At 38.5% G+C, this 23,174-nt stretch overlaps 4 protein-coding genes and 1 long non-coding RNA gene across 8 annotated transcripts; 2 read left to right on the top strand and 3 right to left on the bottom strand.

Moving 5' to 3' along the window:
• Positions 1-105: 105 nt before the first annotated feature.
• LOC131318991 (dehydration-responsive element-binding protein 1B-like) lies at positions 106-1,319 on the bottom strand. Its single transcript, XM_058349074.1, has one exon. The coding sequence runs from the start codon at positions 1,107-1,109 to the stop codon at positions 420-422; it is 690 nt and encodes a 229-aa protein (XP_058205057.1). The 5' UTR covers positions 1,110-1,319; the 3' UTR covers positions 106-419.
• Positions 1,320-3,356: 2,037 nt separating this feature from the next.
• On the bottom strand, positions 3,357-4,294 carry LOC131318994 (dehydration-responsive element-binding protein 1A-like). The gene has a single exon (XM_058349081.1). It carries the CDS (start codon positions 4,154-4,156, stop codon positions 3,476-3,478), a length of 681 nt encoding a protein of 226 aa, XP_058205064.1. The 5' UTR covers positions 4,157-4,294; the 3' UTR covers positions 3,357-3,475.
• An 8,047-nt stretch (positions 4,295-12,341) lies between these two features.
• On the bottom strand, positions 12,342-13,194 carry LOC131318995 (ethylene-responsive transcription factor ERF025-like). Its single transcript, XM_058349082.1, has one exon. The coding sequence runs from the start codon at positions 13,117-13,119 to the stop codon at positions 12,511-12,513; it is 609 nt and encodes a 202-aa protein (XP_058205065.1). The 5' UTR covers positions 13,120-13,194; the 3' UTR covers positions 12,342-12,510.
• A 767-nt stretch (positions 13,195-13,961) lies between these two features.
• On the top strand, positions 13,962-16,448 carry LOC131318997 (uncharacterized). 3 transcript variants are annotated; one of them, XR_009197854.1, is made up of 4 exons: positions 13,986-14,674; positions 14,764-14,859; positions 15,011-15,056; positions 15,149-15,212. It is a non-coding gene; the product is annotated as an uncharacterized LOC131318997 (long non-coding RNA). The 3 variants fall into 3 exon arrangements; XR_009197853.1 differs by having other exon boundaries at positions 13,988-14,674; positions 15,011-15,206; XR_009197852.1 differs by lacking the exons at positions 14,764-14,859; positions 15,011-15,056; positions 15,149-15,212 and adding an exon at positions 15,676-16,448 and having other exon boundaries at positions 13,962-14,674.
• A 1,141-nt stretch (positions 16,449-17,589) lies between these two features.
• LOC131318993 (uncharacterized) lies at positions 17,590-22,609 on the top strand. 2 transcript variants are annotated; one of them, XM_058349079.1, is made up of 7 exons: positions 17,590-18,084; positions 20,908-21,014; positions 21,095-21,183; positions 21,259-21,333; positions 21,542-21,649; positions 21,872-21,967; positions 22,300-22,609. In XM_058349079.1, exons 1-7 carry the CDS (start codon positions 17,684-17,686, stop codon positions 22,564-22,566), a joined length of 1,143 nt encoding a protein of 380 aa, XP_058205062.1. In that variant the 5' UTR covers positions 17,590-17,683; the 3' UTR covers positions 22,567-22,609. The 2 variants fall into 2 exon arrangements, with proteins under 2 accessions (XP_058205062.1, XP_058205063.1); XM_058349080.1 differs by having other exon boundaries at positions 17,598-18,084; positions 20,895-21,014.
• The last annotated feature ends 565 nt before the right edge of the window (positions 22,610-23,174 follow it).

Here is a 23,174-nt window from a genome sequence, read left to right on the forward strand (position 1 = left end):
TCATCCATTGATTTTGATTTACTCCGTGCTACTTTACAATAAGTTTTTTTCTTTTCAAAAAAACTTATGGTTAAGAGCAAGTGATGCTTGATATGGTACATGCTATTGTTGTGCAAATCATTTTTATATAATGCAAAAAACAAGCTTCACTGGAAAAGTTTGTATCTACTTCAATAGGCCTTCTATTGACAGGTTTTTTTTTTGACAAAGTTGTCCTCGTAATTTTTATAGATATCGACAACAATTACTCATTAAATTTGTCTTCCCACACAAGTTCTTTTTTAGGCTCTAATGTCCTTTTCTATTCTTTTTCTGATAGCACCTGAAGATCCATCTGTACTTACCAAATATAGAAGTACAGTTTTCTCCTCACCAAAAAACAAAACAAAATAAATCCCAAAAATCACTTCAATGTACTTTCAAATTGAATAACTCCAGAGGGACACGTCAGCATCAAGTGCCATGTCATCTCCACCATAAGAGTGACGAGGAGGAGGCAACATCAACCCTTCCGCCATGTTGGCAAGATAACCGGGCATCCCAAAAACCGCCTCCTCGTCCATAAAAAACACTCCCTCCGCCGCTTCCGCCGTCTCCTCCGCCACGCCCGCCCCCCCAGAAACCGCCTCGGACTCCGAACCCCTTCGGAACTCCTCCTCGGCTGCCTCCGCTGCGGCCTTCTGAATGTCCTTCGAGTCCTTAGACGCGGGAATCGGTAACTTCCAAGCCGAGTCCGCGAAGTTGAGGCAGGCCGACCGGCCCCTCAACGCGATGGCCGCCACGTCGTGGGCCCTCGCCGCCATCTCCGCCGTGTGGAACGTCCCCAGCCATATCCTCGACTTCTTGTTGGGCTCCCTCACCTCGCAGACCCACTTGCCCGAGTTCCGCCGCCTCACGCCGCGGTACACCGGGTGCCGAGTCTCCCGGAACTTCTTCCTCCCGGCGCGCTTCTTCGGGTGGCTGGAGGCCAGCATCACCTCCTCGTCGGAGAAGTTCGCCGGGCAGGCAGGGCTCCGGCAGCCCTCGGAGGAAGATTCCGGCGGGTCAATCGACCAGAACGATGACGACCCACATGGAAGTGGGTCAGAAAATTGACCAAACGCATCCATTTGACTGGTTTCCACTTTCCAAAAATAGGCCTAACTGGTAGCAGTGGCAGACCCAGAAGTGGTAGTATTGGTTTTGAAAGAAAGTGTTTGAAAAGTGGAGTCCGGAGAGTTGAACAAGAGAAACTTCAGTTTTCCTTTTGGGGCACAAGCCACAAAGTTGGTTTATATATATATACACACGTTTGTGAATGTGATTATTCCAGTTGTTACCTCATATGATCCAACTATATATATAGAGGCAGAAAGAAAAATATTACTCAATACGCGCACACGGCTTATTAGGATAGGATCGATAAGAAAACAGACAGGCTGTGTTAAAGATGGGGTCCAGGGGAGATGGGGAGTGGAAGTAGGAAAGTGCGAGAATTGTACAGCTGTTTCTTTCTTTTTTGGTCCAAGTGGCCTGAGATGGGAGAGTGAGGTTTTATTAACATGTACTGCCATATATGTGTGTACAACACGTGTGGGATGAGCAAGTGGGAGATTTGACTTGTGGAGACTCTGTGTTTTTTGTTTTTTTGTTTTGGAATGAGTACAAGTGTACAACCAAATCCTTTTCTCCCCGTTGATTTTGAATTGAATTGAATTATACATGGAGTTGAAGGGATTCAATGAATGAATAGGTAGTTGTGTCAGTGTCGTGTCATGGGGTAAAAAATGCTGCTACTCGGATACTACTTGGAAGTTTACATGAGTATGTAAGCGGCTGTTGTATTAACACGAGCGAAGGTGAAAAGCAATACCAATAGCTCATTAAGGCTCCGTTTCGAAACTGAAAATAAGTATTTATTTTTTAAGAAGGCAATTTGAAGCTAAAAAATAATGTGTTTACGCAAATAATTTTTTTAGCAATATGGATATTGTTTGATAGATCTTATCGAGATCTTTTATACGGTGCAAAAAAATAAAAAAATAAAGTTTTATTTACCTTATTTTTAAGTTTGAAAATGTAAAATAAGTACTTATTTTTTAAGAAGGTATTCTGGAACGGGGCCTAACTGCTCATAGCTCATTAACGGCTCGTAGCCTGTGGATTTCTCATGGGAACGCGTGGACCACATCCTATCTCTAACGAGTAATTGTTCAACATCTATTTTTGGGTAGAATTCATACATTTAGTACTGAATCATACATAAATTTGTTGTGAATATTGAGGGTTTTGGAACACCAAGGGAGTGAGTGAATGTCTTCTCCAAAGCCGATCCTAAACTAAAGCGTAAGAGGATCTTGATTGCTTTAGGCTCCAAATTTAAGAATTTAAGGGATACTCTGCATTTTTTTCACCCCTTATAATAATTCAGCAAAAAGGGTCCATTTTTAATATTTGCTCTAAGGTCCTGAAAAGGCAGGACTCGCATTGACCCCTCCCGAGTGGGTCCAGACGTTTAAAAAGGCAAAAGAGTATAATATCTGTTGTATAAATATCAGTTGATATTAGTTGGGAAGGAAGACACAAAGGAAGGCTGGAGTGTCCCTTTAATGATTCCGAATAAATATCTCCATTTTCCCTGCGGAGTAACTTTCCTTTAAGAATTTCCTGGCCACACAAGAACCAGTGGAGGGTATTTACCCAACCCGTGGAGGGTATTTAGCCAAGAATTTATTGAGACCAGGGTCATTCTAGAGATGTCAGGCTCAAGTTGGGGAAAACTTGATGGGGACATTTGGCAGATGTTCTCTTGATGTTTAATTACAAATGCATAGGATTTTGAAATTTTTTTATTTTTTACTTGAAACCGCTTGAGGGGTTGAGAATTGAACAATTCAACTTGGTACATATCAAACGATGTTTTTATCTCATGCGCAAGACAAATATTCATTGCGAATATTATAGTTTCAGAAAATGGTCTTCCGAAATATCTGTAAAGTCATAGCATCGTAATTCTCACTTGGACTTTTGGGTGAAACACTCAAGTGAATCTCAATCACCTATTTTGCCTTCACCGCAGATTAATTTGTGAAAACATGCATCCGATTGAAACGACACTTTCTGATTGGTCCTGTTTCTTCTTTGGGGCTATTGTTAGAACTTAGAATGGTGAATGGCAACAAAGATAATCAATTGTTTTTGATATATTGAATAATCATATAGCAATCTAACAAGTTTCACCGGATAAGTTTGTATGTGGTACTTCAATAGGCTTTTGATTAACATTTTATTTTTTTTTTGACAAATTTGTCCCTGTAATTTTTATAGATATTGACAATTAGCTACTAGTATTAGCTAGTCCTCCCACACAAGTTCCCTTTTTACTTTTTGTTACTCCAATAATATAAAAAGTACGGTTTTCAAACATCTCTCCTAAGTCCTTATAACCGAAAAAAAAAAAATTCCAGAATCACTCAATATAATTATAATACTAGTATCAAATTGAATAACTCCAAAGGGACACGTCAGCATCAAGTTCCATGTCATCGCCACCATAAGAAGAGTGATGAGGTGGAGGCAACATCAACCCTTCCGCCATGCTGGCAAGCAATCTTGGCATCCCAAAAACCGCCTCCTCGTCCATAAAAAACACTCCCTCGAGTCCCTCCGCCACTTCCGCTTCCCCGGAGATCGCCTCCGACACCGAGCCCCGCAGAAACTCCTCCCGGGCTGCCTCCGCCGCGGCCTTCTGAATGTCCTTCGCGTCCGACGATGCGGGAATCGGTAGCTTCCAAGCCGAGTCCGCGAAGTTGAGGCAGGCCGACCGGCCCCTCAAAGCGATGGCTGCCACGTCGTGGGCCCTCGCCGCCATCTCCGCCGTGTGGAACGTCCCCAGCCATATCCTCGACTTCTTGTTGGGCTCCCTCACCTCGCAGACCCACTTGCCCGAGTTCCGCCGCCTCACGCCGCGGTACACGGGGTGCCGAGTCTCCCGGAACTTCTTCCTCCCGGCCCGTTTCTTCGGGTGGCTGGAGGCCAGCATCACCTCCTCCTCGTCAGAGAAGTTCGCCGGCCGGGCAGCGCCCCCGCCGGAGGAGGAGGATTCCGGCCGGTCATTCGACCAGAATGATGATGACCCACATGGGAGTGGGTCAGAAAATTGAGAAAACACATCCATTTGATCGGTTTAAACTTTCCACAAAATGGCCAAACTGGTAGTTAGTGGCAGACCCAGATGGATAAAGTGTTTGAAAGTAGTACTGGAGACTGGAGAGTTCAACGTCTTCAGTTCAGTTTGTGGGTTTTTATGTTTGTGATTACTAGTGTTATTATACTCCGTAGTATTTACTCCATAATATCTTTCTATTATTATATATATATATATAGATGCAGAAAAAGTACAGTATGAATACGCGAACACGGCTTAGAATATTATCATAAGGAGACAGCTGGCTGTGTTTGGGACTGAAGTAGGAAAGTTTGAGAGAATTACAAAAAGCTGTTTCCTTTTTTGGATCAAGTTGAGAGAGCTGAGTAGTCAGTACTGTGTATAACACGTGTGGGAGGTGCAGTGTGGGAGATTTGACTTTTGTGGTGGCCTGGCCTGGCCTGGGGGGAATTTTGACTCACATTATTAATTTTTGAATGAGTACGACTCAAACCTTTTGATTTTGACAGATTTTGGATAGAATTGAATTACTAATACTATAGTATATTAGTGTATATATCTCTTGAATGCAAGGGATTCAATGAATATATAGGTGTAGTAGCTGTCAGGGTCAAATGTCTCTACTTAATTGGATACTTCTTGAAAGTATCCATGACTAGTGTACATTGCTGTCCAATCAGGCAAATTCTGCCGCCATTAGTTATTACTCCCTCACTTCCAATGTACACTTAAGGTCCCGTTTCAGAACATCTTTTTAAAAAATAAGTACTTATTTCACGTTTTCAAACTCAAAAATAATGTAAATAAAAATTAATTTTTCCAATTTTTTTTACACCGTATTAAAGATCTTAATGAGATCTATCAAACAAGATCCATATTGATAGGAAAATAATTTGCATAAGCACATAATTTTTAAGCTTAAAATTGTCTTCTTAAAAAATAAGGAATTATTTTCCTTTCCGGAACGAGGCCTAAGTTCTATTCTCTACGGATAATTAAACTTTTTAACAAGTCAAGAAATTTCTAAAATTAACTTTAAAAATTATGAAGTTAATTATATGTATTTAAATTGCTTTTATCTTTCAACGTGGATCTTGTTTGATAATTTTTTGTTAGTTTTACTATACTAAATTTTAAAAATCATTTAAAATATCGAAATATATAGTCAATCTAAAAAATGACGCGAATATGAAAATTAATTTGTTCGTTCTACTATACATATTGTATATATATGAAAGATACACACAATTCTCTTCTTCTTATTTTTTCCTTTTATTTTGTGGGTCTTTTTTATTTATTTATTGATTTTTTGAGTTCTAGGAAGAGATATGTCAACATATTCATCAAGGTCCATTCATCAAATCAAAAGCGTTGGAAATATCATTCAATGTTTTATTTCATAAGCAGCAGAAATAATAAAAATCATCTTCCAATAAAAAAATGACAATCTACCTGGAAATTAAAATTATTATACTTCCTCTATCCCATTTTCTTTATCCTTTTCTAAAGTTCATGTAAGTTTTCAACCGATTATATCTTTCAATATGAATCTTCAAAAATATACAATATGAATTTATTTGATAGTTTTCGATTAGATCTATAATATAAAATTTTAAAAATTATAAAAAAATATTATCATATAAGCGTTAAAAGAATAACACGAATGACGAAAAATAACAAAGAAAATAAAATGGAGGGAATATAAAATATTAGAGGATTTGAAGCGGGAATAAAAGATCGGCCAACGGAAGCTGCGTAGAACCGCAGAAGTATGGAACAGCTCAAAAGTAGCACCCCCTTGTCTTGATATGACGTGGCACAAAGCGACAACATAAACCTTTCCTTTTCGTCGCAGTTAGGCACACGGGTTGACAGTTAATTAACGGCTCATAGCCAGTGGGTTTCCCACGGAAACGCGTGGACCACGTGCTCATCTAGTTATCTTAACCACGAAGTTCATGAACATGTTGAATGGACGCCTTCTTCGAGTGGGCCCCACTCATTGGGAAAAAGGCCAATACTTAAAAGTGAACAAAATGCTAGGTAGATAAAAAGCCTTTTCAAGTGGGTCCCACTTGACACTTGTTTGGTTGGAAAGGAAGATACAAGGGAAAGCTGGAGTGTCCATTCCAATTATTTTCCAATGCTCATTTTGTCACTTTTTTTTTTTTTATTAATGTCACTTCTTTGTAATTGTATTTTTGAAGATACAAGGGAAAGCTGGAGTGTCTATTCCAATTATTTTCGGCTGCTAATTTTGCCATTCTTTTTTTTGTTAACGCCACTCCCCTGCAAGTGTATTTTTTGCAGGAGAGTGATGTTAACAAAAAAAAGAGTGAGAAAATCATTTCCATTATTTTCCACCCCGTTTGTTTTGGAATTTTGAATTTGAATTTAAATTTGTAGATAATGAGTGTAGAAATGAACAGAATAATGATTCAAAATAAAGATAATTATTGAGAAGAAATAGAGAAAAAAAATAATGATTGAAGAGAAATAGAATAATAATTAAAATTCAAAACTCAAACCAACGAGGTCATAATTCTAGATATACTCCTCAATGTGAATACCCCGTGGGAGTGTGACTTTCCTTGTACCCAAACAAGAAACAAGTGGAGGTGGGAACGTGGGTTTTTTTTTCGGGTCAAGCAGAAAATCATGTATTAATTTAGACGATCAAAGTCAACAAGCTAGATAAATGGTATTCATAAAGGATAGTGATTTTGCCACACCCTTTTTTGATAATGCCACACCCTGCAAGTGTATTTTTTGGTGCAAAAATACACTTGCAGGGTGTGGCATTATCAAAAAATGGTGTTGCAAAATCATTTCCCTTCATAAATGTTCAAAAAGATTACAAAAGTAGACTAGATCCTAAGATGACCAACACTCATGGTATCGGCCATGACGAATTCCCTAGATGCAAAAGAATGCAACGTGGGTTTGATTGGGAAAAAAATGGACCAGGTTCTAGCTAAGTGTTGATTTGGTCATATTCTAGAGATGTCATGCTCACGAAAGTTGGAGAAAGCTTTGATGGGAACATTTGGGAGATCTCAGTTTGAAGCTTCACTGGAGACTTTTAGGTCCCTTTCCATAAACTTTTTAAAAAAATAAGTAGTTTATTTCACATTTTCAAACTTAAAAATAATATAAATGAAAAATAATTTTTTAATTTTTTTTGCACCGTATTAAAGATCTTGACGAGATCTATTAAATAAGATCCATATTGGTAGAAAAATTATTTGGGTAAATACATTATTTTTTAGCTTGAAATTGTCTTCTTAAAAAATAAATACTTATTTTACGTTTCGGAACGGGACTTTATGGGTTTTGAATGTTTTTGATGATTTGAGGGCTTGAGAATTGAACCGTTCAACATCGTCCAGGGTGGGTGATTTAAACCACATACTGTATATTTTCCCATGTGCGTGACACGTAAATCGTGTAGTGCACTTCAATCATTAATACTATGGTATATGTTCGAAACACACCCAGGTGAATCTCAACTATTGCATTTTGAATTCGAGGTAGTTCCACTTATGAAATTGTCAAACTATAGGTTTTTTCCACATCAATTACAGAGGAAAAACATATATTTCAAATTTCAAGAGTAAGATAATTTTTTCACTGTCTGTTAATTATTATAGATAATTTTTTCACTGTCTGTTAATTATTATATTTCATTCTCTAGTTAATAATTTCCTTGATAGTGGAGCTCAATCAAAATAAACACACCAATGTAAACACTAAGGCCATCCACAGTAAAATGGATAACCAAAAGTTGACACATCAGCTTTTGATTATCCATTTAAGAGGTTGCTAAGTTTAACAATGTTGAGGTCCACAATGGTCACTTCTAGTCATAACTAAAATAAGGGATACACTACAATTTCACTCTCTCTCCCCTTGTGTTTTCCACCATTGATTATTTCCTTCCATTACACTTTTTTTGTGGCAAAAATATATCGATTTTCTCCTTTAATTTTGGGAAAAAAATTGGTGACTTCCTTCCCTAATATTATGAATTTGAAAAAAAAATCATGTACTCAAAAAAAAAGAAGAGCAGATGTGTTCTTGAATTATTAAAAAAATGTAAGGTTCTTTATGTACTCAACCACAGGGAGAGAAACGAAAAAAGAATAAAATAAAAACAGAAAAAAAAGTGAAATACCTTAATGCGGCAACAAATGTTTTCCACCATTGATCACTTCCCTCCATTACGGGTTTTTTTTGGCAAAAATATATCGATTTTCTCCCTTAATTTTGGAGAAAAAATTGGTGACTTCCTTCCCTCATATTATGAATTTGGAAAAAAAATCATTTACTAAAAAAAAAAAAAAACAGATGTGTTCTTGAATTTGTAAAAGAATGCAAGGTTCTTCATGTACTCAACCACAAGGAGAGGAACGAAAAAGAATAAAATAAAAACGGAAAAAAAAGTGAAATACCTTAATCCGGTGACAATGAGTTGAATTGTAAATGATTGAAAGATATGAGCTTCACTTTTGGAGGGAAAGAAAAAAAAAGAGTTTGTGGCAGAAGAAAATGAGATATAGAGCAGGCGAAGAAAATGAGAAAAAAATACCATTTGAAACATGCGTGTACATAAATTTTAGAACCAGTTAACTTATGTGGTGTGAGATCCACAAATTTTGATTATTGAAAAAGGTTGCTAGTTTTGGTTATTCAAAACCCAAAATTTGATTATTTCTAAGAATGTTGTTAAGTTTGATTATACTATTGTGAGCCATCTTTTACCCCAATATCATTAACTTTAAAAATAATTTGCTTTTGATTATGCCACTGTGGATGACCTAAATTCATGCACTTTTAAGGAGTATTATCCAAAAAAAGGGGGTACAATTTGTATCGGTATTTGCATTCCTTTCAAGAATAACAAGTTGACTTGGTTTCTTATTTTTTCTTCTTTGTTTATTTATTTATTTAATTTTTTCAAACTTGAAGGTTTCAAACAATATATAGAGCGATATATTTTTTTGATTGGCAATATATATCGCAATAATGGAGAACCCAAAGAATTCACGGCCAGAGCAACTAATAGTCTACACCGAATTAATATTTTTACACGTCCAAGTGTACACACACGTGTATGTGAGTCCCAATACTTGTACGAGTGTATACACTTGCCGGGTAAAAATAAGTATGGTCGTAGAATGATTGAATTTCTAAACTCTAGTGGGCCCTACAGTAGCATATAATGCTGAAGGCAATAAGGATCGAGTTGAGGTGAATGCAAACCCTTTTCCTCCTTTTCCTACTTAAATATTCTCCTCCCCGGCTAGAGTTGATAAACTAACCAAGTTACTGGAGTTTAAATTTGTGCTCCCTCGTTAAAAAGTTTGTTCGATAGCAATTTGTAACATAAACAAATCAAAGCTTGAATATTTTTTTAAACCTGTTAAGCAATTTCAAAACAAGATTGATATTCCTCGGTTCATTCAGCTTATGGCGTTTGACAAAGTTTATACAACTCGTGATCGACTAGATTAAAGCTTGTTTCAGATTAGTTTGCCCGGTAAAAAAGCCAAGCTTCCATGTAAATTGTACTAAGTTTTCTCACTAAAAAACACAGTGTGATGATCTATGGCAAAGAAAACAAACAAAAACACAATGTGATGATCTATGGCAGAAGGGGAAAAATAAGTAAATAGACTAGTACGTGGCTGAAGCATACGAAGATAAAGATGTGCCTCTTCCCAAATGACACCTTTGTATCAACCATTGCAACTATTCGTTAAGTAACTTGTGTACGTCTTTGCAACTAACTAATCCTGCGGGAAACAAGCGGACCGAAGCGCAACCCGAACCCGAGTATTATTATGTCTAAACTAATCACATAATCCAACAAAATAGAGCCCTTAATGAACCGAGTCTGGAGTTGCTCGTGAGCAGCTTTGTTTGTCTGCAGCCCAACGTGCATTGCACGCACGATTCTGAAGACATTAATTTGTTTCCGAATCTGTCAGCGCACAAAAATCCATCCACGAAGCACTGTTCTCCTGTCTTGGTACGATCCAGGACTAAATTACTCCATACTTCGCCTTAGGAGGAAAGCTAAAAGAAAAATTACAGCCCCTTCCTAGGATTCTAGGAGACAGTAACGAATCCCATTTTAATGGATTGGCATGATTCATGAGGACGATGATGGAAATAGAGTAAAATAAATTATTCTCCTTTTATTATCAATTCCCCTGAATCATTTCCTCCTTGAAATAGGAAAAAGGAAAGGAAAATCATATTTTTGTTTCTCGTATCTTCATCAAAAGATCGATGTAGATAAAAATATATAGTACTATATGCTTTCTTACTTTTGACTTCATCAGCCACTTTGGGGAGCAGTCTTCCCTCACCAATTAATTTTAACTTCCCCTATAGCTAATTCGTCATTTTGCAACTAAAATATATAAAGCCTCTTAAAGCCACATTATTAATCATCAGGCCACCACTTCTTTAAATAGAGAATGATTATATAATATGGAATCAAAATGGAAATGATTAAAAGAGAGTATCACTCATTCCAACTTTTCTAGCTAATTTATAGTACTACTAAAATATTGGGATTTTGGGGCAATCTCCAAAAAAAAAAAAAAAAAAAAAAACCCACTTGCAAACAGGTATTTATTTATGCCTTTCTATAGTTAGGAGTGCATATGGTTTACACATTTCACTACAAGAAAAATAAAAATTGGTGATGAAAAAGTGGCGACGAAATTTAATTTTATCACTAAATGAGTATATTTGGCGACGAAAAAATAAATTCGTCACCGTTTTGACAACTTCCGTGACGAAATAATTTTGTCACCAATTATACCTGTTTAGCGACGAAAAAAATATTTTCGTCACCAAAAGTACCCATTTGGAGACGAAATACATTTTTCGTCACCAAAAGCTTAAAAAAAGGTGACGAAATTATTTTTTGTCGCCAAAGATAATCATTTGGTGACAAAAAAAAAATTTCGTCACTAAATGAGACCAATTTAGTAACGAAATATTTTTTTTGTCACCAAATGCTTAACTTTGGTGACGAAAAATAATTTCGTCATCATTTTAACGCTTTCAGCGACGAAAAATATATTTCGTCATCAAATGGGTACCTTTCGTGACGAAATTTATGAATTGCGCTTTGTCACTAAATGTATTTCGAACATAACTCTTTACTAAAAACTCCGATTGAGATAATTCAAATTGGGTTTGAACAATAATTCAATTGCCTACAACTTTCATGTTTATCAAAATTACTAATTTTAATGTTTAAAGGTTCAAAATTACATTTGAAATATATTTTTATGTTAAACATATATGTTATATATTAGATATTTCAAATATTTAATGTGTGTGGTGCAGTTGGTTAGAGCTTGCGCGAAAAACTCAAGAGACTTGGGTACGAAACCCAACAAGAGTAAGAAAGAAGGAATTTTTTCCCATATGAAAATGTCTTTTGCAACGAAAATTTTCGTCACCGATGAGACTCATCAGTGACGAATTTTTTCGTTGCCAAAAAGAATAATTTATGACAAAAAATTTCGTCGTCAAAAAACACAATAAGTGAGGAAAAAAATTTCGTCACCAATTATTCACTTTTTGATGACGAAATATTTCGTCATCAAAAGGCACTATAGGTGACGAAAAATAGATTTCGTCACCAGGTAGGAATCCTCGACAACCTTTAGTCGACAAATTTTTTTTCGTCATCTATATTATTTGTGACGAAAAACAAGCAATTTGTGACGATATTCATTCGTCACCCAATGCAATTTTTCTTGTAGTGTTTATACTGTAGTTGTTACGTGTATTGTGGTGAAATGTTACGTCTTTTATGGTGAAATATTTTGTCTCTTTGTGTTTCAAAATGTTACATCTATTTTTGTGGCGAAGTATGAATATGCCTCTTTGTGATTAAGGACAAGTAAGATCATTGTCATATCATTGTGGTCATAAACTCAGTTCAAAATTTCTGAAAGCTCATCAACTTATAAAGAGAAACACAGGACATGCAATATCACAAGGGATGTCACAAACGATCATAAGTACTCAGATTCGGATTCGTTTCACACAACATAATACTAGAACTCGAGTAATTATTCAATAGTCCGAGAGTATAGCCACGTGATACTCCCATACCACTTCCTCTTTGGGTACGTAGATATATATATATATATATATATATGTTTCTGATTAAATAATGACCATAGATATATGATCTCATTAAGCAGCCAATTATCAGCTAGTACTACTTTATACACTAAAAGCTAAAAATAAGAAAACCTAGTACTAGCCACAGTCCCACACAATTCTAGTACCATAACATGACTACGTACGTAACTATTTGCTTCAACTATTTATGGCCGCGGATAACTCCATAGCCTTTCTCCATCTGAATTGCCCGCGGATTCCTCCGTCGACGGCCACTCTGTCCTCGGCGGGCTTAGCAGCATTCCCTCCGCCATCTCCGCCATCAAATTTGGCATGTCGAAAATCTCCTCCTCGTCAAAAAACTCTTGCCCGCAGCCCGACGACGTGCCACCCTCTTGACACGTGTCCTCACTTCCGGACCTTGTTTGCATTGATAAATGTTGTCTGGCTGCCGCAGCAGCGGCAGCGGCGTCGCGTATATCACTCGCGGATGAAGAAGCCGGAATGGGATACCAAAGCGCTGATTCGGGGAAGTTTAGGGTGGCAGCGGGGCCTTTTAAGGCAAGCGCTGCCACGTCATATGCAGCCGCCGCCGTTTCGGGTGTCGGGTACGTACCGAGCCAAATCCGAGTGGTCTTACGTGGCTCGCGTATCTCCGACACCCATTTTCCATTCCGGCACCGGATTCCTCGAAAAACCAGATGCTTGCCGGACATCCTGCTGCGTTCCCGCGGCGAGGGAGAGGTGGTTGTGGGTGGTTGAACCTCTTTAGGTGGTGGTCGGTCACTTGGGCGCACGTTAGCGGGATTAGCCATGCATAAATAGGGGGGGAATTAGACGATGAGTTCGATTACCTGTACTTTGATTTTGGAAAGAGGTTTCATGGGATTGATGGGCTTTTTAAGGGGAGAGAAACAAAGCCTGTGGCGACAGCGTGGGTAATTCGTGGGCCTCAGTCATTATGTTAAGAAACCTTATAGTAATAGGGTATATTAGTGGATGAGATGAGGCCGTGAGTGCGCACACGTTTTAGGCGCAAGCTAGCAATTAGCTGTTACCCACTTGTCAACCACGTTGATCGATCTCATGTTACTTTGGTCTAGGTCTAGGGTCATAAACCAACCCAGCAGCTCACGAGCTCGATTCGATTTGGCTCGTTTAGACTCCGCTCGTTTACCAAATGAGCCGAGTAGAACTTGGTTTGTTTGACAAAAACTCGATTCGTTTGCTAGATTAAAGAGCCTCGTTTAGTAAATGAGTAAGCTCGACTCGTTAAGGGCTTTAATAGTTAAGGCTTAAGCTGAAGTTCAACAAAGCTCGGTTCGTTTACAACCCTATTTAGGTCACAATAATAGTTTGCTTATGTTTATGTTTTTTTAGTCGAATGTCTAGGCTATCTAACTTTCGCGCACGCACCTTCATTGCTCTCAAAGTCTTGAAACCAATGAACATGCAAACCCTCCAATGATTTTAAAGTTTAACCTCCGTATAATTCGAATATACGACTTTATAAACAAGAAATACTTATTACTTTTTCATAATTACTTGATCAAAAGTTTTTACTGTACTTCTTTGGCAGATGATTGCAAGCGACATATTTTCCACGTGTCAAAATCCTATGCAAAAACCCAAGGCCTTATGGATGGGTAATCATCATTCAAAAGATTCATGTTATGTCAATCATTTCATGACGTATGATTAAAAAAAAAGAATCATTTCATGTGACCGTAAAATATTCAATCAAAAAGTCATTTACCAAACTTGCAACAAGTACTTCTTTTGCTTGATTGGTTCCCTAGAAAGCAGTGATGCTTTCAGTTGGTGTTTTTTCTTTCTTGGGTGTTTTTTGTAAAAATTTTGCTCCATCTCCTCCCTTCTCTCTCCTCCATCCCCGCCCAAACCATCTCTCCAAAATCCAAACCCGACCTACCACCACTGACGCATCCCGTCCCCACCACCACCGACAGAGCACCACAAACGCACGATCACCGCCAACGGTCATTCTCACTTGGTTTTGATCCATGAATAGGAGCGCCTTCAACTTTGCTCGTATGGATCTGGAATTTCGAAGCCCTAATTTTGTTGCTTCTCTTTTCTTTGTCTACACTGTGTTGTACCACCGCCACCATCGGACTCCACCAGTCATCGATCCCTCCTCTCCCACAGGTTTCACAAAGATGATGAGAGCTGATGTTAGAGCACTCTCAGCCTCTCACTCAAGAAACCAGAAGATCACACCAACATCCATTGGAGATTACCCATCTGGGTTTAGACCCATTAGAGTTGCAGACCAAAGCTCTGGTTTAATTGGAAGCACTGAAGAGCAAGAAACAGCAGAAATCAAGGCAGAGCTTTAAGAGGCAATGCAAGGTAAACCCACATCAATAATTTTCCAAATTTGTGAGTTTTTTTTATTCAAGGGCTCAAAATGGTTTGTCTTTGAAAATGTATGAAAAAAGGCAAAAACAGAGGTATATTTGGTGTTCCATCTGCAACTAGAGACAAGGAATCCAACTCCGGAGCCTACCCTGTTTCTAGAGAAGGTGAAATCAGTGGTATGTTGAAGTTTTTGAATTTGATACTATTAAAATTGAAAGTTGAAAAGTCTGTAAATAATTGGTTTCTTTTGTTTTTTCTCTTAAAAGTTTGTTCTGAATTTGTCCTCTTAAAAATTTGTGCTGAATTTGTCTCGTGAAAAATGCAAAGGGATGCAATGAAGGAGTCTCACATCCCCGATTTTCTTTCCTCGGTAGTAACACGCTTTCGATTGTTTGCGTGGCTGTTCCATGATTTGGTAAGCATACGCTTATAACTAGCTGCCATTAAATTCCCATTGCTTTGCAGCTAAACGCACTGCAATTCAGAAGAATGTATTTTCAAGAGTTCTGTGCAGCTGCATTAAGTGTATATTCATATTGTCGTTGATGAGGAACTTGCATCGGTAGTTTGGACCCCCTGCAATTTGATTTTACTCAAGTCTAGGCTCATGATTCTTATGCTGATGCTTCAACTTCACACGGAATTTGCACATTCATATTGTGCTATGCTCGAAGCCGGTCACCAAATTACAGTTATTGTGCCTGGTTGGACGGGAAGCTTTTTATTGATGGAGTGTCATTTTTGTGCTGTTCATTCTGTTTTTCATGTTTGCGATTGCATACGCGTTGGTTTCTGTCAGAAGTATAATGAAAGTTCCTTTTCGTTTGGCCATTTGTTTCACCAGAAATTACTAAGATAGAGAGAAGGGAAAAATAATGCTAGTTGTTGCATTTGGAAGTGAATACAATTCCAATAGTACGTCTTTTTATGACATTCTATAACATAAAGCACAACGAACACTCAACTAAAAAGCATGTTTATCATTTGTGCAGCCGAGCAGACAAACAATGGGGTAGAAGACGCCTAGTATGGTGGTGGAGGGTACAATGGCTGCGGATATGGAGGAGGCCCAGGCGGAGGAGGAGGCCCGGGCGGAGGAGGAGGGGGATGCCGTTATAGATGTTGCGATCGTGGTTATTACGGAAGGTGCAGGAGGTGCTGCTCCTACGAAGAGGCCGGGGAAAAAGGAAACTCTGATCAGGAAATTCTGATCAGAGCCAATGCCTCCGATCCGGAAGCTTTATCTATGATGATTGTGCAATGTTGCTTTTGAAGGAGTCATGAATAAAAGCATGAGCGGAGGTGATCCCATCAAGCCTTTTTCACAAAAAATCCACATTGATTGCACGTATTGACCGCTTAGCTTACTGCACGCTTATGTTACGCGGTGGGCCCCACCCTTTTAAAAAAAAAACAGGCTAAAAATAATTCCCATATTCAAAATTCCATTCAACTGGTGCGGGTTCTAGGAGAGAGAGAAGGGACGGCCAAGTAGACGTGCAGTAGGCTAAGCGGTCAATATATGTGCTGTCAGTGTAGACTTTTTGGTACCAAGATTGCTACTGGAAAGCAGTAATGCTTTCAGGCGGTGCTCTTTCTTGGGTGTTTTTTTCCTCCTCGTTATTAGATATTTAATGAGATTTGAAACCAGTTAAACGCATGCAAGTTTATGGTGTCTAGTACTAAGCTACCACCTAACTTACTTTTTGAGTCCTTTGCTTATGGAGGACGTCGCGTCCAATTTCCTGTAATTTCTTTTCCCTAATGTTTCGGTGTTTCAAGCGATTGATTGACTTTCTTTCTGTGCTACTCCTATCTTTTTCTGCATCAAAGATTAGGTTCATCATCCGTTTGGAAGATATCAATTAGTAGAACTTTTCGTTAATGTAAATTATTTTGAAGAATATTTACGAGAATATGCTGCTCCCTCCGTTCCTAAATAATAATCCGTTGTGCAAAGCCGTGCAACTTTTAGATAAATAAATACTTTCATACTAGATAATTTCTTAAACGGGGCGGTTCAAAGGACACCTAACAAAATACCTCAAATCTCAATCTCATAGTTTCCGATCAAATTTTTATGATTCAAACCGTTCAATGTATGCAATATGTGATTTTAAAGGTGCCCGTGAGAAATTAACAAAAAATATGACCGGAAAGTGCTTGTTTTGTATAGTTTTTAATTGAATCGTTTATTAAATCTGAGCTAAAAACTGCTCAGATCAATCCCCTCCTGATCAATTTTTTTGCTGATTTCTCGCAGGTATTCTTAAAATCACGTTCTGATCACATTCAGCGGCTTGGATCTTCAAAATTTGATCGGAAACTATGAGGTATTTTTCTAGGTGTCTAATTAGTTGTTTCCGGAGCCGCCCCGTTTCTTAAATTTAGAAAAGTGATTTTGGCACTTCATTTTTTGTCTTTTTTATGTAAAATTATCAAATTATCCTTTCTTTTGTTAGTGTTTATTTACTTTCAAGGATAATTTGGTAATTTTGAAAAAAAAAAAGACAAAAAAGTAGAGTGTCAAAATCAATTTTTTAAATTTTGTTGACACAACTCAAGAAAATCCTAATCTACACTGTCGGGGGAAGGTGGCCAGGTGGGTGGAGGTGGGGTTTGAATCATTACCAAACGAAGAGTCCATTGTTACACTACAAACGAGTAATTATTTAATAGTTCGGAAGTATTGTCATGTGGTATTTCAGATTATTTTAAAATCGTATTTTTTTTTGTGTTCATACATTTAGTGATAGATCTCATAAAAGTGTGCAGTTATAAAGTGATCCAAAATATCACGTGACAGTACTCCCGAACTATTGAAAATTTTTTTTTTAAACAAAGATGATAAGAGGACGGGTTGAGCTCCTTTTAATCTCAAAGTTAAAAGCGTTTTACTGCTGAAATTATAATCGCCCAAACTACCTACCGCGAGTCCGCGACCTTCCATCCTCCTATCAACGAATCAGTTCCTCTCCTCCCCTCCCTCTCATCTCATCCATGGATACACTTTCCTCTCAATCCTTCGCCTCCACCACTAACCTCAACCTCTACCACTACCCATTCAAACCCTCTCTCAGGCCCTCCAAACCCAACAGAGTTTCACTCAACACTCCCCCACCAGACTTCGACTACAAGAAATCCACCCTCCTGCCCGACTCTCGGTCCGCAATAGCCCAAGCCCACCCCGAGCTGCTCGATTTGGCCGACAACGGAACCCTCGTCCTGGTCCTGAAGAGTCGGTTCGGTCCGGTGCCGGATTGGCGGGCCGAGTTCGTGGAGCCCGAGGCGATTTGGTTGATTGGGACGACCCATATCTCTCGCGAATCGGCGCTGGATGTGGAGCGCGTGGTGCGTGCTGTTAATCCCGATAATGTTGTCGTGGAGCTTTGTAGAAGCAGGCAAGTCTGGTTTCGTTACTTGGATTTTGGTCAATTTTGCTGAATTGGTGCCATTTCGGGGCCTTCTTTTTTTTTTGGAACTCACTTGTTTAGACGAGTTTACGCCTACCTTTACTGATCTTGGCACTTATCCTACCCTCGACTAGGGGACCGATTAAAGCCGGGCAAGCCTAAATGGACCGGCCAAGCACGTATTGGCCCCAAAAAGAGTTAATAGCACTTGAGAGGTTTGAAAGTGAGAGTTTAGCAGGGAGCAAATCCCTTATCCCTTATGCCCTGTTTGAAACTTGAGGAAGGTGGGGAAAGCAATGCTGTGCACAATACTAGTATTATAATTTTTATTTTTATTTTTCACTCTTTTTGTCCAAACCTAATAATGGAAGAGAAATTTTTTAATTTTCCTTTCCTTTCTCTTCCAAACAAAGTTCCAAACAAACCATTAGTCCATTGGGCGAATCCTTGCGTCAGTTTTCAGGGCCATTTACATCATTATTGGCTATCAGTCTATCACATACGTACCGTTACTAATGAATGCAATGTGGCAGAAAAAATTATTCACGATCTTCCATAATATGCAGAATTTATCAATGAGGATTGGTTCAGGTGGTGGAAACTCAGGATTCATTCACGATCTTCCATAATAGTCTCTAGCTGGGGTTAAAGTATTCATAAAATCACCCACATGTGATGAGAAATTAGCTTCGGTCCCTACGGAGGTGCGCTGGAGCCCACTATAAATAGTGTTGTGGTGTGACGGGACAAATATTCTCGTACGGAAGTTTCAAAATACCTTACATGCACACTATTTATGTACCAAAAAAGAATAATATTAATTGCAAAGGTACCGGGAGTATCGTACAATACGTAACGGTCAATTGTAGCGGTTGTGAATTTTTAAATATCATCTTTGACAAATTCTTTTTTTAAAGCGCCTAAATCATCCGTACGGGTAGAGTATTGGTTGTTACGGCTGTGAACCACTTCGTTAATTTGAAAGAGGCCGTTACATAACGGGAACCGGCCGATACCCATTTGATTTTTGATCCCATGTGATTTTTGATCTCACCGGTATATCGGGGTGGAACGGTATTAGAAGGCTAAAAAACCGGTACGTATCGGCTGTTCGTATCTCCTGTCTGATACCGTATAAAGCAAATCTTGGTTTTCATTTTCCTTGAGATGGATCTCGAAAAAGGGGAACACATCAGGATTAGCTTTGGATCGAGTCTTCTTAGGCTTATTTTTGATGTACAATGCAATTCCCATAGTCACTTTCCATTTCAGTTGGAAAATGCAATCAAATGTTTGGGGCTGCATTACCTATCATAACTAACGGCCGATTTTTGAAACCTTGACTCACGCACACAGAATCCCACTAGAGCAATAGCTTTATGCGTTTCACCCATTGTGCGCCATGTCCACAGTTGCTGCTGTTGTTTTACTACACGGCGAGAAACATGGCTTGGTGTACAGTATTATCAGCTCCACCATGTATAACATTGGTATCATGGGCAAAGTGGTATCCCGTTGTGGCTAAGTTGTTCTCTTATTGCTATGAGCTTATTTCCCTTTGTTGTGTACCTATTGATGGTGTGGAGGGATGGTATACATCTACTGGAAGTATTAGAAGAGCAAGAGATTAGTGTAATGAAATACTGACACAAATTCAAGAAGCTGCATAGCTCGAAAAGTATAACCGACTAAAATAATGATGATAACTAATAACTGGAAACCCTTGGTGGAATGCAATATCTGTATAATGGCTGGCAAAGGTATGTGGAAACATGACTGGGATACTAGAGGAGAAAGTAAGTTGGCAAGGGAGACCTAAGTTGGCGGGATATAGCATAAGTATTTTTCGCAATTTCTTGTGGCACCAGCTATCTATGTAATTGGAATTTCCAAGGGTCGTATGCAAGCTGGTTCGGAAAGATTTTAACAACGAACTCACCTATTACTCACGGTCAAACTGTCGGGGTAGTTGCTGAATAAGAAAGAGGTTGCTACTTGGGAGACACTTTGCCACTTCTCGGTGCTCAAACTGCCTAGGACCTCCAGAATATTCCAGCAGCTGCCTTATTAGTTATCTTGGATGTTGCAAAATTGGTATTTGAGACGAGAATATTAAGGCATGAAATATGATCTGACTTAATTGATATCCAAGATAGTCGGCTTAGATATATAAGAGTTAACGTGTTTGGATGATTGGCATTTATGTAGCAGATCTTGTTTGGTTTGATTTGGTAGGACTGACCAAGTACGTGTACAATGCTGATGTGCAGTCATTAGGCCTAGGAGGTTGAATTTGGGCGTTATCTAACTCTGAGGGTCTCTTCCCTGCCATGTGAATTTTGTGTCTAGCCAAAACAAAAACTTTGTCTTCCTCCCTTCCCACTGTTTTGCTTCACAAACGATAATGTTGGTGTAGAATTGATAATTCTTAAGTGGATTAGAACTGGCTAAATTGCATTTGTTCAGGAAAGTAATGCATTCGTAGGAATTTCTATGTGTAATCTAACAAGGTTGCTCATGTCTTTCATGCCTCCCTCTGTTTAGGTTTTGATATTCTGGCATTCCAGCTGTGGGCGAACCACACCATCCATCTCAAACTTGTAATCTGTGGAAACGGCCTGGGAAAAAAGAAATACAACAGATGCATCTTGTTCTCGTAACTGAAGATATTTTTTGATAGAAGTTGTGATGTATGAGTTGATAGGTTCTGTCTGAGTACATCTCGCAGAAAAGTTTCAGTAAGAAATGTATTTTGTTATGGAAGTATACAATCCATGGCTTAACTTCAATTGCTGCAGATTTCATCTTCAGAGCTGGTATTATGTACACGTCCAATGATGGTGAGCAAATGAGGTCGAATATGTTCTCTTTGAGTGGCACTGGATTTTTTGGTGCTGTTGGTCGTAGCTTAAACCTAGGTACATTAATGTCTTAGATGTTTTGTGCATGTGGCCGTGCCCCATTGAAGCACAGATTGACATTGGTTTCGAAATGACAGGGGGTCAGACTGCTCTGGCATTACGTTTACTGTTGGCAGTTTTCTCGTCAAAAGTCTCTTCGGACATGAACCGGCCCTTTGGGGATGAGGTATTTGACGCCTGAGAGAAACAAACTTTTGGATGTATTGATCAGCTGACATTACGTTTTCCCATCACTATGCAGTTTCGTGCTGCTCGAAAAGTATCTGAAGAAATTGGAGCTCAAGTAGTTTTGGGGGATCGGCCAATTGAAATAACTGTATGTACTTTAGCACATGAAAGATATATGGCAATTTGAACTCCTAGGATTGGTATTTTTGATAGTCCTTAATTACCTAGGGTTTTTTTTTTGTGTGTGTGTGTGGTAAATAATGATCTTATTGAAGCAAACAAACTAGTTTTGCGTTTAGTTGGGCAATTTTACACTACGAAAAGATGGTTTACTAATTTCTCAAGATGTTTTGCAGCTTGAAAGGGCTTGGAATTCTCTTAAATGGAATGAGAAACTGGACCTAGTCCTCTCTGTTGTTCGTGGCATAACATCATCAGCTGATATGTCCAGGAACAGTTTGAAGGTCTTTCTTTTGAAAATTTCTTATCTAGACTTGTGAGAAACTGTATTCCTTCTCAAACTTGTGAGAAACTGTGTATTCTTTTGAAAATTTCTTATCTAGACATGTGAGCAACTGTATTCCTTCTCAAACTTCCAGATGTGCAGCTGCATATCTGCTGACTCGTATGGTCGTACCTAACAAAGTGGCATGCTCTTGAATCTCTTTCTTTGTGTGTTGTTGCAGGAATCAAGCACAGATGATAGCTCTTCGCAGCTGTATGAGCAGCTAAGTTGTTCATACCCATCTCTCCTACGGCCTCTTATACATGAGCGTGACACAGTAAGCCTCTTTCCGTGCCATAGTTATCATTTTGACCCTAAATCTTATTGCTTTCATCTTAATAATGATAACCTAAATGATGAGAGAGAATAGAACACGAAAAAATTCTCGCTCACTTGATTGGATTCTTCTTATTTCATTAAGTAGTGTGACTAATAGGTGCTTGCCACATTTGCATAGAAGATAGTTACGAATTTTGTCGCTTGCTATATTAGCAGATGCAACCAGTTAAATATGATTTTTTTTTTCCTATTTCAATTCTTGTTATATTAAACTAGGTACTTTTTTAGGATTAAATTGTGCTTCTTTAACTCCTTTTTCTTTGGATCCAGTATCTTGCATGGTCTTTGAAGAGGAGCAAAGCGGTGAAAAATGGTAAGAGAGTTGTAGGGGTTATCGGAAAGGGGCACCTTAACGGAGTGATATACGCACTAATATCGGATCAGGGCAACTTGCGGTTCCAAGACCTTGCCGGAAAGAAGCCATCCGGTGATAGCTCCTATTCTTGGGTTGGGACACTTCTAAATAACTTGGTTAGAGACACTGTAATTGGCATCCTTCTGTGGGCATTGTTTGAACAGTTGAAGACAGCATTTTAGAACATTTTACGTGAATAGTACAGTATGTACATCTTGATCTCCATTGTTTTTTCGGTCGGCTTACCTCTCCTATTTCAATAGATATAGCAGAAGGAGAGGGATGAAATCTATGCTACATACCATGGGGTCGGATCCCGTGCTTTGGACCAGTTTGGTCCAGTTTTTTGCATACGGGCCGTCTAAAAGTATTATGAACAATCAAGATTTGTTCATGGTGTTTTAGATATTTTGTAATAAAAATTTATCCGAACAAATTTAGACAGTCCAAAATACTTTAGGACGGTCCGGATGAAAAAACTGGACCAAACTGATCCGATTGGACGGATCCTCCCCCACATACTAAATATAGTTTTTAAAAATAAAATCAAGCTCTATCCTTAATTCTCTCTCCTATGTGGCATTCTTCTACTTCCTCCGTTCCTTTTTTAGAGTCTAGTATTTTATTTTGGGCTGTAAGTGTCCATTTTGTAAAGTTAATGGGTAAAAATTGGTGCATTTTTTATTTTGCCTCTAAAAGTGATTCCGTTTCGAAAAGTTAGTGAGTAAAAGAGTAATGATGATGTCTCCATAGAGAGTAAATAAGAAAAATGTAGGTAAAAGTTGATGTA

Source organism: Rhododendron vialii, chromosome 3a, assembly GCF_030253575.1.
Source record: "Rhododendron vialii isolate Sample 1 chromosome 3a, ASM3025357v1".
Classification (NCBI taxonomy): domain Eukaryota; kingdom Viridiplantae; phylum Streptophyta; class Magnoliopsida; order Ericales; family Ericaceae; genus Rhododendron; species Rhododendron vialii.